General features: G+C 44.2%; 4 protein-coding genes across 4 annotated transcripts; 3 read left to right on the plus strand and 1 right to left on the minus strand.

Moving 5' to 3' along the window:
- Window positions 1-324: 324 nt before the first annotated feature.
- GL218_07762 (uncharacterized protein) lies at window positions 325-786 on the plus strand (the record flags this gene model as incomplete). Its single annotated transcript, XM_033584535.1, has 1 exon — window positions 325-786. The coding sequence occupies one exon, from the start codon at window positions 325-327 to the stop codon at window positions 784-786; it is 462 nt and encodes a 153-aa protein (XP_033441269.1).
- A 9,313-nt stretch (window positions 787-10,099) lies between these two features.
- Window positions 10,100-11,032, plus strand: GL218_07763 (putative nad dependent epimerase dehydratase protein; the record flags this gene model as incomplete). Its single annotated transcript, XM_033584536.1, has 2 exons — window positions 10,100-10,164; window positions 10,297-11,032. 2 exons carry the CDS (start codon window positions 10,100-10,102, stop codon window positions 11,030-11,032), a joined length of 801 nt encoding a protein of 266 aa, XP_033441245.1.
- Window positions 11,033-13,378: 2,346 nt separating this feature from the next.
- On the minus strand, window positions 13,379-15,185 carry GL218_07764 (Quinate permease; the record flags this gene model as incomplete). The annotated part of the gene is made up of 4 exons (XM_033584537.1): window positions 13,379-14,565; window positions 14,631-14,866; window positions 14,948-15,024; window positions 15,090-15,185. 4 exons carry the CDS (start codon window positions 15,183-15,185, stop codon window positions 13,379-13,381), a joined length of 1,596 nt encoding a protein of 531 aa, XP_033441270.1.
- A 1,847-nt stretch (window positions 15,186-17,032) lies between these two features.
- GL218_07765 (uncharacterized protein) lies at window positions 17,033-18,608 on the plus strand (the record flags this gene model as incomplete). Its single annotated transcript, XM_033584538.1, has 4 exons — window positions 17,033-17,299; window positions 17,358-17,416; window positions 17,480-18,180; window positions 18,277-18,608. 4 exons carry the CDS (start codon window positions 17,033-17,035, stop codon window positions 18,606-18,608), a joined length of 1,359 nt encoding a protein of 452 aa, XP_033441271.1.
- Window positions 18,609-18,804: the final 196 nt, after the last annotated feature.

Below are 18,804 nucleotides of genomic sequence, written 5' to 3' on the forward strand. Positions count from 1 at the left end.
CTACGCTCGCTTCGTGAGGCCTCACCCAAATAATGACGTGGGTACTTACCTTCTGATCGGATAAAACTCACTCGATCTCTGGGACAGATCGATCTGCTTAGGGGTATATCGATATTATTTGGTTCGCATTTTGCACAGTACAATTCTTAATTCGGCATCATCCCTACCTGCTTTTTCGCTTGCTCTTCGCCAAAGCGCAATTGGTCTGTGGGACCACGTCCGCGTATATCGCTATTAACGACAACCCCCTATATATATACTATATATACTATATAACTATACTATATATACATATTTCTTCTTCGCTAGAAGTTCACCGCCAAAATGCTGACCAACCGTCGCTCAACGTTGATGATACCGTCGAACGGTAACGGGCGCCCGAACCCTGGTGCACCGCCTACCCTCGGTAGCGCGAAGCCGGAAAACGAACCTCACTGCACCGCCCCTTCCATCTTGACATCTACGATGCCGACACTACCCGGTTACCGCGTCGCGCGCGTCCTAGGCGCCGTATACGGCTCTACTACCTACGCGCTTAAAGATACTAAGACCCTACTGAAGGCGGCTGCCGCGGGTGGCGAGGTCAGGAGTCTAACGCATATCATGTACAACGCGCGAGACCAAGCTGTTGAAAGAATGACGCGGGACTGCGTGTCGCGCGGCGCGAACGCCGTTGTAGGCCTGGACTTCGAAGAGAAAGAGGTTTTAGGCTTCATCCAGGTCTCAGTCTCGGGCACCGCCGTCTACGTTGAGAAGCAGCTAGAGAACCCGTTTTTGCCCGAATGACACTGGGGGTCGCTCTTCTATGATACTTTGCGCGCGTTCGATAAGCTCGTTAATATAAGTTCGCTTCTTGGTGCGTCAGTGTGGGCTCGATATCTTGATCTTGGCTAAGGTATATTTTGGATATAGAACCACGCAATTTCAGTAATCACTAGGCTACTGTATACATTTTACTTGGACTATATATAGTGGTTCTAATTGCGGTTGCATATGCGGCAATGTGTGCTGGGACCGCGTTACACGGATACGAAGAGCCTGGCCTCGGAGTCCGGGTCGGGATCCTTGAACCAGGATCGCGGAGATGAGGGAGAGTATGAGTGTAACGATTTGATTGTGCTGATTAAACATACATACCTACCTAGGTATGTATATACATATACATATCATTGGCAACAGCAGTTGCAGTTATTAGCCGGAACGGAATCGGATCAGCTCAGGAGCTCACCGTGCCATTATATATTTAGGTGCATATAAGCTTAGTTAATATTTCCAAATGAGGCTCTTTGCAGCCATGTTATTTTTGAATCTAAACTCTCAGTCATTGGTTCGTTTATCTCCAGTTTGCTTACATATGAATCTTGATAGACCCTCGAAAAGCGAGGGGATAGTTAAATTTTGAAGAAAAAAGGCACAGAAAGATGGAGTCCAATCGAAGGCTAAAATAGTTGATCTCGTTAAACCCCTCTCCTAGTATCTGCTAGGACGACTAACTAAGCAGTTTTCGCGCTTAAGAAACTGCATTAGAATTTTGTTATAGGTATCACGATCCTAGCAGCCTTATCTCACGATAATATCGAACGACATGAGGCTACCACCGCAGGACATAGTATCTTTCGGAGATGACACAACATTCGTATAATATGTATGATACATACCAGCCAAGGCTTTCTTTACGAATTAGCAATGACGATATTCCGATCCTAACTCTAGACTCGTGACTTATATCTAATTTCGACCGGTGATACCCAAGATGTACTATTGATGCACGTAAACCTCCGACCCGTGTCAACAAAAGTCCAGACCCGTATACTATAGTTTGTACGACGTCCGCCTTAATGCAGAGTACGTACTCAGCCGGGTTAGCCTTCCGAATTCGCTGTCGCCTTAAACATCCATCCACCTCTTCCTGTTGTGATACGTGGGAGCCCCATCCCCACGGGGAAGAGGAGGGCATCGGGCCAAAAAGGCTAAATCAAATAAGCTTTCGAAGCTCCCCGGATAGGGGTCCGCCCTATGTATGTATGTATGTATGTATGTATGTAGAAATCCGGTACATGGGCATATATATATGTACCTATATATGTATGTATGTAGGTATGTAGGTATGTATGTACGTGTCACATTCCCATCCTGGGAGGACATCATATCAGGGTCTGGTCTAGAAGCGCTATTTATAGAAAATTTCACCCTTTTCGGGACTGCATGTTATATTACTCTTTCGGACTCTTTTTCTTCATGCGGGTTCGCAGTTAGGTGGATCGTGTTTAGAACTTCCCGGTGCTGAGATCCCGATGTTCCTGGAGCTAGTATCGTGCGGGTTGACGACGGTATGCTGGAATCGGTATGGCTTTAGATTTCCTTGTCGACGTAATCAATAGGTGCCGCGCCTAGATCAGTCTATGTCGCATTCCGCTATGAAGTTTGACTAAGCTACGGCAAACACTCCGTCAAGTTTATGAGCAGTACGCTATTAATAACAATGATAGATGTTGATTAGATTCACTATACTGCTCAATCGTAATAGAGTGTTGCCATGCTAGACTGAAGATGGTGGTGTTAACAGTTTAAAGCTTAATATCACGATGTAATGATTGTTAAGATAATACATAATAATACCATTCTATTAGAATTAAGCAATAGCGATACTACAGTACTTCAAAGAGTGTAGACACAAGCTATAAATATTTTATTTTAGTATGATGCGCCTGACATTCTTAATCGTGAAGGTATCGCATGCTAGGCCAGGGGGTGGATTCTAATGAATTAATGCTTCCGTTTGAACAATCGTGAAATTTTTTTCCTCAATTAATATGCCCGTCCCTTTAGTGATATCATATAACGCCGGTAAAATGCCAACTGTCTCCGAGGTGTTGATAATCCCTCAATAACCCACTGATCATCTCTTCGTAAAGCTTTAGCCAGAAGGCCATCAAATGTAAATCAAAACCTCGAAGCAGAGGCCGATGAGGCGCTCCCAGGGGCCTCTAAATTTTAAAACGGAAATAAGGGATACTGGAACCAATGTCCATTAAGGAATCCGGTGCCTGTTGTAGATTCATTACGCCAAAAGCTCGAATTGACGTCTAGGTATGTGTGTGCGTGCTGTTCCAAATCGAACAGCGGACGAGTAAAGACGCAAAGTGTAACGGAGGAGAAATAACATGTCTCGTGAAGCAGTCTCCTCAGAGACTAAACGAGTGATTTTGGTTCCGGGGCCGTGGGACCCCGTATTGAAAGTCGTCCTTTTTTTTTCCTTTCCTTTAAACCCAACAACACACGCTCTCTTCCCCTTGTATTAACGCGGAGATGGCATCATCCGCTTAATGGGTATGTGTCGCGTGTGCTGTTACCAAATGTCGAGGCATAGGTACTTGAGGCTTGTTTTGAGGATGGCAGTACCAACAGCTGCCTGTCGTGTACTCGGTTCCACAGTTGCCACACGTATGCATCTGCATATTGTCGATATATATGATGTTTTCCTCTGGGTAGGATGTATGTATGCTATGATAGCCGGCGGATTAGGTGCACCTATTGCTGCCAAGTCAGACAAATTTTTTTTTACCCTAGGCGATACGGAAGCGTGGGTCAGTTCAACTTACGAGTACTATATTGGGATGCTGTGTTCGGTGTTTTTAGATTTCTTGTTGAGATGGGAATATGAATACGTGAAGGAGTGTTTAGGTATTAGAAGTTGAAGCTGTAGCTGTGGCTGAGGCGACGAAGAGAAGATTGTGCGTTTGATGCGTTTGATAAAAGAATAAATTCAAAGTGATGGCTCTCCCCTCCGTTTCTGGGGAAGCTAGACTAGAAATTGTATGCTGGGGGGTTTGCTCAGCAAGGTCCAAGGTCCCTTGAGGGATGGATCGTCTATGTGGATTAACAACTTTAATATCCATCCCAATTTGGCTCTAATGCACGATCCATCAATAAGTTCACGATGGCTGGCGGAATAGACCCACAACACCACCTGCCTACTACAGTACTACTACAATACTATGTAAGGGTCTTTGCCAATAGCGCGACGGGTAACGCCAGGCAGGCCAAGCAGAGAAGCTAGGCAAATAAAATATACATACATATATAATAGTATATACATACTTACATATGTTCATACATACACTGCATATGTACAGGCAGCTTAGGCAGGACGGGACAGGGAATAGATGGAATGGGTTGCCGCCTAAGCGAATGGAGAGAGAGAGGTGCCTACAGGCTTAGGTCGAATTTATTTAGGAAGCATGTCCCGTCCAATATTCTACAGACATGCCAAAGACAGAAGCTGACCACGTTTACCACGTGGTGCTCGCCTAGAATGCCCGTCTTATTCGGCATCGTCGGCTCCTACCGAGTCTGACCACTGCCCTGCGAGGGTGCGATGTTAAAGACGCAGCCAAGACTGCGGGATACCTTTTCGGCCGATATCGTATCACATCCCCATTCGCAGGAATGGAATTCGATGGAAAAAGAGAGAACCGTGGTAGCGAAAGACACATCAGAAATAATAAAGTCGATCACCGAAAGACGGTTGGCAGGGTGCGGGAATATTGGGCTGTATGTTGTATGTTGTATGTTGTATGTATGCTTGTTGTGAGGTAGGTATTTCGACGAACTGGCAAATCGCAAGCTTGCTCGCTTGCGATACGCCTGTGCAGTAGACTTGTGCAATAGGCTTGCAATAAGCTTGTAATAAAATATTTTTCTGGGGATAAACGGACCGGATGTGGTGTTTGCGTCTCCTGATCGTGTCCACCTCGCCCGTGAGAGAAACCCTCCAAGACGATCTCTCGGAGAAGCCAAGTGTGATGGGCCACCATAGGAACAAGTGATGGGCAGAGGACAATGCACACATTAATCAAAGAAATTGGAACGAGTTCCTAATCGAGCCACGTTCCCCATTTATACTTATAATACTTATAGGTCTTCATAAGAATTTATAGGCTTGGCACATCGTAGGCTCCGATTTTTCATTCCCAAGGTTCTGTCGGTGTATACGAATATAGAAGATAAATAAAAAAAAAGGACGGAAAAATATGCTGCAAATATCTACTAATATCCGTAACAGTCTCCATTATCTATCTGCCCGTGCCTACCCAGTACCTAATCTGCCCAGCATCTGCCAGCGCGCATAGTCTTGCATGGTGAGGCTCTCGTATTTGAACGACAATCGCGTCAATCTTGTCAATCATGTCAATCGTAGGAAAACGCAATCGCTAGGCTTTGAGGCCTTATTAATACATATAACCTCTGTACCCTCATATTCCCCTGCTGATCTTGCTCGTCTCGGCCCCAACAGCGGGTTTGCCCCCTCACAACCACTTGAACGTGTCTAGGCGACCATCTCGCCCAATTACAGCGCTGCCGCCGTCCAACGTGCATCTAGTTCATATCCGTCTAAAATCCGAGTTGCTCTCTACATTCTCCGAAGCTGACAGTCCTGCAGTACGTCCTTCCCGTATGACCGCCTTAGATCGATTCTGGACAAGAAATGAAAATGAACCATTGACGATGCTTCGTGGTGTATTATGGTAATAAAACTTCGCCGGCGTGAAAACCTTTATTGGGAGAAGGCGTCCGTTGTGGGACCTCTCCCACCTCCCGAGCGGGTGGCGCCAAATCAAGCTATTTAGTCCAAGCCCGCCTAACAGCGGATATGAGATCCGTAGCGCGGACCTAAACTAGACAGAATTCCTAGGCGAGCTTCTTTTTTAGTCTAATTCAACGATTTAATATAGCTTCTAAGGCATTTGCCAAGATGGCCAAGTTGTTGATCGAGGTCCCTGACCCGGCAGTTTGGTTGAAGCCAGAGGCAATCCTTCAAAGCCGCGACGAGGATAATACCCACCGGCATGACTCCCGAGAGAACAGTGCTCTGCTTCCCAGTTCAAGTGGTAGCGATGCAAGTGATAGACCAAGCTAATCTTGTATGATGCTAATTTTGTATGATATAGCTCCACTGTGCCGAAGATCTCGAGACGCGTACGACTTTAAAATTATGGTAAACTACCTATGGTAAATTATGGCAAAAGTCCGTTTGTCATCGGACGGGGTGTAGTCTTGTCGCTGACATCCCGAAAGTATGATCTACGGAGCATACATGAGACTATCCGACATCCCGAGCCATACTTATGAAAGAAGTACACAGTAGTCGAACAAACCTATACTGATTGCTTTCTAATTGAATTATTGCCGCCGTAAGAATCTACTATTAATCCGTACATCTCGTCAAGAATAATTTCCATCCACCAGTCACGACTATGTATTTACCGTACGAATATGCTCGGTACACAGCCAGCATATATAGAAGCAGCATTGGAATAGTACAGTTATGATGTAATGTAGTAATCTTCTAATTAGGATATTTACGATATAGGATTGTCGTCGCCATCGGTAATTCCCTATGTCCAAAATATCGACTTTTATACGGGAGGGTATAGTTGAGGATGTTGAAAAAATAATACTAGAGACGGGGGGTTGCACCCCGAGTTCAACCTTGCATCTGAGCATATCAGCGATAGAAGGGTTGAATGTTACCGCGACATAACTTCGCGCTTGGAGCCGAAGATCTAGCCGAGTTCGGGAAGTTTACTTGATTCGTAAGGTTGCTTACTTACCTATAGCGCCTACGTTATGCATCTTCTCGGCTTTCACTGCGTATAGGTTTTAGGACTACATTGATCACGACATAAGCCTGCAGTGCTATGGGGTTTATATCATCACCAATTTTTTTCTTAAAAATTTACTCATAATATGACACGTCAAAAATGACCAAGTCGAATACGTGGAAAGGCGCTTATTCAATTATTATAGTTGCAAAGCTGAAGTAACAAATTCTTCATCTAAGAGTTGCAAGTTGCAGCAAGATAATCCGATCCAGAAGAAAAGCACAGTCGTGTCCATATTATTATAGGAAAGATAAAGACTACCTCCTACCTGGTACTCTACTCCTAAAATAGGAAGGGTTCGCTAAAATTAAAAGGAGTACATAATTACAAAAAGGTAGAAGAATTGAGCAACGATAACTACCTGGATATACGATAAAAGCATTCACCAAGTCAACGATTGCGACCTACCTTTTCTTAGAGGATTCAAATCCTAAACTTTTCCTATCTTAAAAGGGACGCAACATTCGCATCAACTAATGCAAACACGATTATAGCACGGAAACACGACGATCATACCCACATAGGCAGGTAGCTTACAGCCCTTAGCGTACGTAGAAAGTTACTGGGCCGTACATGTATTCATCTCTATCTTTTAAAAACCAAAACTAAAAACTGAATAGCGGAGTTAAGTCTTGGTATAAAAGAAATTTTTTGAAAAACGCTGCCACGCCGGCCTTATTATTTAAACTAAACCCGTATAGAACTTTTATACGCCTAAACCCGAATCCGAATCCTTCGGCATTTAAAAGGTGTGATTATATTCCAAAGATAAGCCTCCATGTCGCCGAAGGTATTACAGCTCAAACCGAATAATTAGTATGAAATTAGATAGGCGTTTTAAGCAGAATATTATCTCATTAGTTTAGTTATTAGTAACTATATCCAACTAAAGAGTCAAACATCAAGGCTGTTTATAACAAAGGTTACACGTCTACATTCTTACCATATATTTAAATAGAACAGTGATTAATGAGGCTCTACATAAGAACCACTCAGACTAAAACACATATGATTCCAACTAGTGTCAAAACTTGGAGATTTACTAACTTCTGTACCTAACTCTAAGCAAACCGCTAATATAGTGACAAGGGCGGAATTTATGGAGCTTGTTTGCTACCAGTTTAAACCCATCTACTCTGCATCAAACAAATCAAAGACACGAAACTAAGACATTTGATATCCAGAGTGCCAATAAAACTAACATCGACAGTCAGCTTCAAACTACTACTCGATAAAGGATAAGGGGCTAACTTAAGCGTCCAAGATAGCCCTAGACTAGTCGCGCGCGTACGTATGCGTATCTAGCGCCGGGTCCGGCTCCTCTCAGGATACAAGGCGTTTAGGGCTACTCCACTTAGACAGGTAAGTGTTTGCACTCTAAATTGAGGGCATACACTTTTCAGACCGTCTAGACCCAAGCACTAGAAACCGATCCACGGGTTCCCACGATAATACATCCCAACAGCAAAAATATCTGACCCCGACCCGATTTGAACGGATAACCTTTCGATCTGGAGTCGAACGCGCTACCGTTGCGCCACGAGGCCGTATTGAATTTGTTGTAATCCACTGACTGGACTGTTATGGTGGTTGCTATGTAACACCTATATAGTAAGCCCCAGAATCCATACAAACCAAAGCTACCTACCTATAATTATCATATAAAAGTGACTCTTTATACTATAGTTGAATTTCATATAATTACAGTTGTCTGTTGCTGATGCCGTTCGTAGGGCTATTCTAAGTCATCACTTCAAGTATAAGACGATCATTTACGAAAACCTGGTATATGTAAAGTTTCCAAATGAGACATCTAGAACACAAGGTACTTTCAATATGTACGACCGCGTGATTCTGTAGTTACCTGTCTTAAAGTGTCTTTCAGGACAACCTTGTGATCTTATGACTTAGCGATTCTATTATGGAACTTCTCCATAACAGCAAGATTGAGAGGATTTCATAAAGAAACATATGCGAAAGAGTTATTACTCTGTATTAAATTCGTAAAATATAAAATATATAAAGTCTTAAACCGAATCTCATTATATACGCTTAGGTGGTAGACTATGTGTTTCTAACGTAATATGCAGTTTTGATAACCAACAAGAGTTAGAGACAGAAATAACTCTCATGGTACAGCGCGAACAAACAAATTTAATCGACCTATTCTGAGCTTCTAGTAAGTTATCTGTGAAATATTATTGATAGCTAGCCAAACATTATAGATCGCGGCGTTCCTAATACTACAATAAAGATAACTCGTTGTACTATTACTGGATTGAAATCTTCATTACACTCTTCAGACAATTCTCATTGATAGGGGACGAGATGTCTGGTAGAAGTGTGATATAGTTTATGAAATATTGTAAACAGTGAGTGTCTTATTCTACGACGCTTTGGAAAACATGAAAAATCATGGACCTTAATATATGATTACTTACTCATAATCTAGTTGTCTGCTTTAATTGAAGCGCATTACTGCCCGAAGGGCACAAGATGAGTATCAACTTCGGCCAGCGTTAAAATGTGAGATTGTGACGAAGTGGCTGTATCAGTAAGTCTTGACTAGCTAGGGAACATATTATCCGCTGTTTTTCCTGTGAAGGTTCCGACAGTTCCAACTATGGTCCGATGCGATATGGAGGCTTCCTATTTTCTTATCCGAATTCGAAAATGCTAAAGGGCAACGTTGCTACCACCTAGGCTACCTAAGTCCGGGAACCAATTCGTTGCATTATACGGGCCTTGAAAGCCCGCCTATTAGCCATTTCGCGAAACTAGGAGCGACGATCACCCTGATTTATAGATTATCACGAGAGGGATTATGCTGATCTTGCTCAGCTTGATCTGCGTCGGCATATGGCAAGCCTTAAGGAATGCCAGATCTGCGTTCCTGGGTCTACTTTCAGCCGGCTTGGCACTCGCGTACAGCTGAAGCAGAAGATGAGAGCTTTGGGGATTTTTGGGGATTTTTTCGGAGAATGTTGCTACGGTATAGACAGACGAGGCAATAAGCCTGCTAGGAAACTATATTGTAGACCGATTAAAGTGCATGAGGAAGCCGGTTCAGTCGTTCGGCAGTGAGTGATTGACCATAAGCCCTGTAGATACTCAAGCATGCGTAGTATACGCAGTTTAGCCATCAAGATCACCCGTGTAACCAATGCAATATAATCGAGAAACGTGCATCATCTATACGTTTCCCGGTTCTTGGCGCTCTGTAACCTTGCTGCAGCTTGTCGAGAGCTACGTACGGGGGTACGATTGGCAAAAGTATAAAAATGCTATTGACACCATTGATGACACCATTTTCAGCTCATACGACGCCATTAATACTTTGACAGTTCGAGCGTCTAGAACATCGAGATATCGACATTGAAATCGCAGTCCTGTGGAGTCGTATGAACACCTAATTGGTGATCGAAGTCGTCATAATGGGTCAAGGTCCTTCGCTACCGGGTCCGCCTGGGACCAAGTTTCGCGTCATTGGTGCTGGAATGTAAGTCCAAGCGAGTCGCATAATATTTTACTCTAGGACCATATGTCCCTGGGCATGAAATGGGCCGAATTATTATAGCGCAGTGTACATGTACCGTTGTGACTCTTAAGAAATATCGTTAACTCCATACAGGTCACGTACCGGCACGAAGACTTTTAACGAAGCTCTCACCATTCTTCTCGATGGCCCCGTCCACGACTCCGGGATCCAGTCCCTCGGGGGCCCAATTATTCAAATAAAAGCTTGGCTCGATATCATGGAGCTCGCTCCAAAGGTGCAGACGTTCTCTGAACAGAAGAAGCTTGATTGGCTCATCTCGGAGGTGCTTGACGGCTATGTTGCAACCATGGACTGCCCCGCTGCGACTCTCACCCCTGAAATCATGCGCGTCTATCCCGACGCCATAGTGATAGCAACGACCAGAGAGGAAAAATCCTGGTGGAAGAGTATGAACTATCTGAATAGTCTAATGGGGACGTGGTATCTCCCTATCGTGGTCTTATGGTTGCATAAGACTCAAGTTTACGGAGTTTGGCGCGAACGCTTCCATCAAATTATGAAATGGCGCTACCACCAGGATAAGATTGAAGAGGACACGCTTCGCAGGCACGAGGAACATCTAAGGCAGGTCGTACCTCCAGAGAAGCTATTCTTTTACGAGGTCAGCCAAGGGTGGGAGCCACTATGCAAAATCCTGAACGTCCCTATACCTGATCGCCCATTCCCGCATAATAATAGCAAAGGCGATGCGGCGCAAACTTTCCGGGATCATGTAACAGCGGGTTGTTTATCATGGTTTTTTATTCTCATGCTTATCAGCATGGCCGTTTGGCTTGTTAGAGGGTGGCTTCTTCAAACATTTTCTTAATCTACGCAAATCAGAGACAGGCGAGAAGTGACTTTACACGCCGATTCGCTAACATCTAATGTCCACATACTATTCAATTGGCTGTATATATCTAAAAACCAGTCTGACTTCGCAGAAATTAACCAAGTAACTATTGATAATTAATCTTATGTTTACAAGAATGAATCCTCTTAATATCACTACTTATTCTATGCAAATTAAGTAGGATGGCATAGCCTGGTGCTGACGGCTTGTCCTAAAAGGATACGGTATACGAGCCGTATTTTAAACATTGACTCTGTCTATCAACTTCTATCAACTGTGTGAGTGAGGAGGTACGTCTTTTATACATTCTACCTTGTGCTATATCTTAAAGTAGCCCCTTGCCCACTCATTCAACAGCTTACATCACAACTTCACGTTAAGTTAAAACCTAGACCAAGGGGTCAATTAAAGATACCATATAATATCAAACGTACTCACGTCCTAGAGCCGGTTTCATGATCTTCTAAGTAGGATTCTCGGTAATATATGTACGCGTGTGTCTATTCGAAGAGACTTGAGTGACAATATTGCCTGTGGCATAATAGCGACGAATTTTCTCCGATAGAAGATTAAACAACTATAGATTGGTTCAATAATTCTTTTTTCCGTACTTCTTGATTGAGGTTCTGAATTTACCTACTGAGCAACTTCCTTTCCCGTGTAAGGGCCTTCTACCCCATCCAGAAACCTGAAAATATTCAGGTTAAAGCCTACCTAGATTGTTGCCTTTGTGTTATTAGTAACCTCACAAAGAAATGAATTATATCTTCTTTTGATTATCTCACAATATAGGTATCTATATCTGTGTATGGTACCATCGGTATCTTCAATAGAATCTGCTAACTTTTTCAAAGCCGTAGCAAGACGTCAACAAGTAGCCGCATCAGCTTTTTTCGCTGGGTGGGTAGTTTATGGGAGATTTGTGTCCATTTCAATCCTAATACTATGATCGATGAACTGGTAATACCACTTCATCTCGATCGAAGTATTTATAGCGTTGCAAGATAACCAATTAGGTACCTAAACTAACTATCTCCCGGGGCCATTCCGAGCGAAAAGATGCTTACGTCCCTGCTTAGAATTGCGAACTATAAACATAATTCAGACGTTCCAGAGATATTTATATCCGATCCTCCTATAATTTCGATAGAGCTAAAATACCGTCTAGGTTAACCACCCCTGCCGTATTAGCTGCTAGATCATCATATAAAGCTCATATGCTAGTCCCTATCAACAAGATGATGAGAATGTTGCGAATATATCCTTATCGGTGAAGGCATTTCTATAGTCATCTATCCCTTAAAGCTGCCCGTAGCTTGTCAGAAAAGCTAAAGACATGATCCTGCCCAAGCATAGTATAATGTTGCCCCTGAGCCTCATAGAATCGAGGTTCTATTCGACGAAATTCCTTCCATCGGTTAAGATGTTTATGTACCTACTCCTTGCTCGATGCCGTAGCAACCTTAAGGAGTTCGGCATGGAAAATATTGATACTCTTAACAATTCTAGCGACGAACTGCTGCTACGTATATGTTGACTACCTCGGGAATGGATGTGAAAGCATTTTGGCCGGACTTAAACCCGCGAGCGCGAAGCGCATATACTTGGCGATCACCCGCTACTAGGTGTTGGGCTGACCCAACGAAGACGAGAACTTATCTAAAATCAGGATGGACGAGCTAAAGGGGCGTTTTAGTACCTGTGGGATTAAAAACGACAACTGGGTCGTAGTAATATTTATCTATTATTGATGACTCTGTGAGATTGACATGTCCAGCATTGGAGTCCGGAGTGCTGTTGATTCGAGGCCTTCTATTCATTATACTATGCCGAACAATAAATAAACTATATTCTGTGCAAAGGAGTATATGTGGCTGATTACTACTTATCATGCTTGTTTTTGGCCAATTGGAGTAGGACATTATGTTTTCTGTGGAAGGACTTCGCGCGGGAGTCATTACTCAGATTACAAGCACGAATAATTGTACAAATTTGAGATGTTGAATCCATAGTAATCCTTGTAAGTGTATCTGTAAGTGACGTGAACGAGTATCTGACGGTATGAATATCTAATAGATTTAATAGAATATACATCCTATGCTTGGTGCACCCGAGGTAGTAGAGTTATCAATTGCCCAAATATAAGGGATACATTAAGTACGTCCTTACCTTATATACCAATCACAAGTTAAGGGGTTGGCAGAAAGACGAGATCGGGTAAAATAATTTCTTTTTTTAAAGTGGCAGATCGCTAGCTACCTAGAGCTATAATAGCTTAACTAGCATGAAAGGGTATCTCCAGTTTCATAACCATCGTTTCCTTTAAACGCTTTTGTTATCCGACCGGTTGGAATGTTCCTCAACTTCAATCCTGGACATATCTCGCTTCGTACCCTCGGTAATGTTTAATCTTTCTTCTTCGGGAACTCCAAAAAGCTCATCCATATGTTCGAGCGAAACACCCTTGGTTTCGGGGATGAAAAACCAGACGAAGAAAAACATGCACACGCAGAAACTACCGAAGATTAAGTATGTACCATATCCGTGCTCTCCGACGGTAGCTAGCATGTTTGGCACAGCGCGAGCCACCACAAAGTTAAACAACCATTGTGTGGCAGCTCCTAGTGCGACATTCATGGGTCGTAGGCGAGCAGCTGGAATCTCTGAGACCAAAATCCAGCAGGCAGGGCCCCATCCGAATTGGAAAAAGGCGGCAAAAACGAAGATGCAGACCAATGCGAAGTAGCCGGCGCTTGGCACAGGGGCTCCGTCGACGGGCGGCGAGATGCGTACGTATAGACCAATATAGAACATACAGAAAGCCTGCCCGACGGATGAGACCAGCAGCGAGCGGCGGCGGCCAAGAGAGTCGGCCATGAACAATAAGAACAAGGCGCACGCTACGACCTTAACAATGCCGTAAACACCGGTACTAAGTAACGAGTTGGAGGTACCCGTGATGCCAAGATTCTTGAAAATCTGCGGCGCATATGTGTTGATAGCGTTAGTACCTGTCATCTGCTGGCAAATCATGAGCACGATGCTCAGGATAGCTCGCTTCCGGTTTGTGGGGATCGTCCACATCTCCCTCTGTAACGTCCAGAAACCAGCGTCACCAATCAGACGTCGCTCGTACTCAAGTTGATCGGCAATCTCCTGGAATTCATCTTGTAGATAGGGATGGTCAGGCGCGAGATGTCGGATCCGTGTAAGCACCGCCTTCGCTTCCTCCCAACGATCCTTGCGAGCAAGATAACGCGGCGACTCATTGCAGATAGCCATAAGGGAGAAAAGTAGTAGAGGGGGTAATCCTTGAATCGACAGTGGAACAATGTACTGCGCAGGACCACTTAAGTGTATACTGACTGCATAATTGCCCCAGAACGCTATCATACCACCAGTGACGATGAACATTTGATATAATCCGGTAAGCAGACCACGGATGGCTCTAGGAGCATTTTCGGTAACATATATTGGGTTAACGACACTAGAGCAACCAACACCAAGACCTATTTAATAGATTATATATTAGCGTACGAAAGAGGTGGTAGATATAAATTCAGGACGGACTTACCAGAGATGAATCGACCAATATACATAGGCTCAAGATGACCAGAAGCAGCAGCCTGCATAGCTACGCCAGCAAGAGTGAAGAGAGCACCGCCCATCAAGCAGGGCCTGCGACCATAAATATCCGTTAGGGGGTAAGCAACGAGAGCGCCTACGAAGCATCCAGCTTGTAATACCGAAACAATATTTCCTTGAAGATTGGCCGTCGCCACATCGTCTTTACTCCCTAGACCATATGCACTATTACAGAGGGGAATGTTAGAAATTATTCTGAGCCTAAGTTGAGACTACAAAAATGTAGTTTCTTATAGGGAGACTTACGCTATGAATGAGTCAAGATTAATAACTCCTCCGATTACACCGCTATCCCAACCAAAAGACATGGCGCCGAAGCAAGCCTAATAAAACATCTGTTAGTTACCTATATAAGAGATGATTTTATTATAAAAGAACAATTGCTTACAGAACAGGCCAGAAGATAGACCCTCCATCCATATATCTCCTTAGGATCATTTTTCATCGCGTCATTTTTGACGATATACCTTAATAAGGACGGCATGATTGTCGACAGATGGGATAAATCCCAGACCGCTATTCCCTATTTCAACGTCTCTTATTTGTCCGCGATACTCTCTTTTATCGTGAACAGGCACGCCGCTATCGTCCGGGAATATTTAGCGATACGCGAGAAGGAGGACAGACAAGTAGTTCCGGGCGAGATGGGCGGCGAGACCCTACCTTTAAAAGATGCACGCTGCGGGTGAGCTGCCGATAGAGGTTTCTCTCGCCTTGCTGCAGTACCACGTTATTGGGGGACCAGGGTCAGGATAAGGCACAACTTGGCGGAATGGGAGATCTGGGGCCTGGAGCCCCGTTAGGGAACACATGTGATGGGTGGAAAATAGGAAATCGGCAGGCTCTATTATTCTTCCACCAAACAGATTAACTAGACAGCCTGGATGAAAGGCGCTGGGGCTCGCTGTACCGAGGAAATCCTAGCAAGTACACCGATAGCCTACCCTTGTGTAGGCTTTGTGGTCCTCTTTACCCCATGGGCCGCCAGGGACACTAAGCTAAAGGATCTGGGGACTGGAGTAGCCAAGGTTGGGGAATTATTCCATATATTTAGAGTTAGATTCTTACTGGAGAGATTCAATAGCGCTTAGATTTAAGATATTTGAAGCTACATTCTCTTCTCTGGATATAGGAAACTTCACACGACTACAGATTCTATATCCTCAGCAAAGATGCCAACCATTATCGTCCCATCACATAAATTTCAATGGTTCAAATGCAGAACACCTTCTAGCGCTAGGTATATGCTGACAGGGTTAGAAGTCGAGGTTGTAGGAGAAGTGGAGATGTACCTCTGGGGGTTGGAACTGAGGGCCGAATATTGAGGTGGTGTGGCAAGCTCTCCTAGTTCTTTAGCGTAGATCCGACCAACCAGCCTGACCGGTTCAGGGTGACGGTCGACCTCCACTACGGAGATGGACTTCATTTTAGGCTCAATGCGGGGGGGACAAGCCGGGGCCAACCGAATAAAGGTAGGCTTAGGGACGATTACTTCGTATGACGAATATGAAGAGCTTTCGTATTTGATGGTGAAGATATCATTATACAAATAATAATATACGACAATCTTGATACCGGTGTAATTGTTGATGGGATATATTCCTTCCAACTACAAAGAAGTCAATTCGAGATAGAGGTTATTTAGTTTAAGTAGGTCCTCGAGAGCTCATTACAACATTAAAACATAGAATTGCATGCAAGGAAGATATGTGTAAATACATTCAGGGGCGAACAATATAAAAGATACGTACCACAAGATATTAAAGCTACAAAAATTATCTTGAAGTAGTATACGGCAATGTTTAAAGGAAGCAGCACGTCGTAGTTATCGAATAATATGAATAAAATCCTCCATCTCATACTCATCACCTACTCATCACCTACATGCGCGGGGTACTTCGTATCGTTTAATGGGTCGGTTCAACTATTGCGGATCACACCTCAACTCGAGACTTCTTTTGTCTATCCTATCGGCCTTCAGCTCGGGCGATTGCTATACCGGCACTTGGTCGTCTAAACAATACATAATTGAATATCGGCTCCATCATACGAGTGTTGTTGTAAAATCGATCGACTACGGAGATAGGCTATAGTCACAATTGAATATAGTATCTGTTAACCTCTAAGCTGCGCGCAATCTATTGTGACACTATCACGAACCACTCGATCCGTTCTAGAAGTCGATACTGTTACATCAAACGGCAGATCTTCGTAATTGCATTTAGCCTCTTAACATCTTCTACCGGCGCGCCACGTTTTACTACATTCCTTCCAGGCTTATCTTTTGTTATCATTCATATATTTTTCTTTAACGGAATAGTAGAAAAGAAAATGCTGGCTGAACCATCCATATCGGTCCTTGGCTTGGACCCGACGCACCGGAACTGCGTCCTGAACGGCAACGCGTTTCAGCAAGATGTTATCCAATCATACAACGGGTGGCAGTATGCAAGCTTCTACAGCTCTCTATCGGTGGACTCCGCTCAAGAGCCGCTGTATATCCATCTATCACGTAGGAAACTTCCGGAGGGAAAGTGGGAGACTCTCATCTTTGAGGATTATCCTCAGACAACAGATGATGGGCACAACACTATACAGGTAATATAAACAAATATCTCAAGAGTAGAGAAAGGAAGCATACTGAGTAAGAAGTAAGCTCGGTATCTGTCCCGGAGACGGCACCATCCATCTTTCGTATGACCACCACTGCGATAGGTATGATATCATGATATACCTAAAATACGTAGTTACTAGGCTCTGTACTTACAAACATGGTAGAATAAGATATCGCTACTCCCAACCCGGCGTCGCCCACACCCCAGAATCCTTCCTGTGGTCCGCCTCTCTTTTCACACCACACCTATCGCAGCTCCCCGGTCTCGGGGAAGAACACGACGAGCTACTTAGCTATGTCACATACCCGCGCTTCGTACAACTGAACCGCAACCTACTCTTCTCGTTCCGCACTGGCAAGGCCGGTCTAGGCGACGACCACTTGGCTGTATATGGACCGCAGAAAGATAGTTCCTATGGGTACACGGTTCTAGGCACGAATCTAAAAGGTATCGATAATAACCCGTATATCCACGGCCTAGACATACGCGCCGGCCGGCTACACGCGACGTGGGTATACCGAGGTTTCGTGTGGTACGAGGGCTGGGACGACCCTCTAGATATCAAGCACAAGCAACAACGCGGACCGAATTCCGCTGAGAATAATCATAATATCTGCTATGCGTACTCCGACGATGGGGGCTGGTCGTGGCGGAACGGGGCGGGAGAGTTGATTGCGGATTTGGCGAAGGGCGAGAGTGTACAGCCTGATGCACCGGGAATCGTGGCGTTTGAGATTCCTAAGGGCTCGGGGCTCTCGAATCAGGAAGCGCAGGCTATCGATCATGAGGGAGGGGTACATGTGTTGAATCGGGATGCAGTAGATGGTGAGCAGAAGTGGAAACATTATTATCGATCACCGAAAGGTTTGTCTATCCTTTTTTTCCCCCCTCGTTCGCCTTTCCCTTTCCCCTAATTGTTGCTATGGAAATATGTGCTAAGAAGTGATAACCAAAAAGCAGGCGTCTGGACGCAACATGCCCTCCCTCACGTCCAGGGCGTAAAAGGAGGCAAGAGAGGACAGCTAGCCGTGAGCAAAGATGACGACTTGTATCTTATCTTACCGGACTACACGACGCCAGTATTGACAGTCTTAAAGGCATCTAAGGCATCTAATTACTCCGAATACGAGCTCGTGTGGCGGGAGAACGGATTCCCGCCGACGGAGCCCTTAGTTGACACTACGCGGCTAGATTATGACAACGTACTATCGGTGTTCACACGAGCTACTAATGGAGCAGATATAGAGTCGAGCCCACGAGTTGATGTTGTGGTTATTGATTTTAAGTTATAATGAGGCCCAAGACACTCGTTTCATTTATTAACCTAGGTAGTTCGAATTCTATACTTGAAACTCAAATCACGTATAAGAAAGGAGGAATTCATACGTATAACAATGCTGATACTAATATTGGTATTCTACTAGTTGTCTAATCTATGTTTTATATTGGTACAAGGTACTCATGACTCGTTACACTTCCGTGCTGTAG

The sequence above is a fragment of the Daldinia childiae genome (assembly GCF_008694065.1).
Source record: "Daldinia childiae strain JS-1345 chromosome Unknown Scaffold10, whole genome shotgun sequence".
Lineage (NCBI taxonomy): Eukaryota > Fungi > Ascomycota > Sordariomycetes > Xylariales > Hypoxylaceae > Daldinia > Daldinia childiae.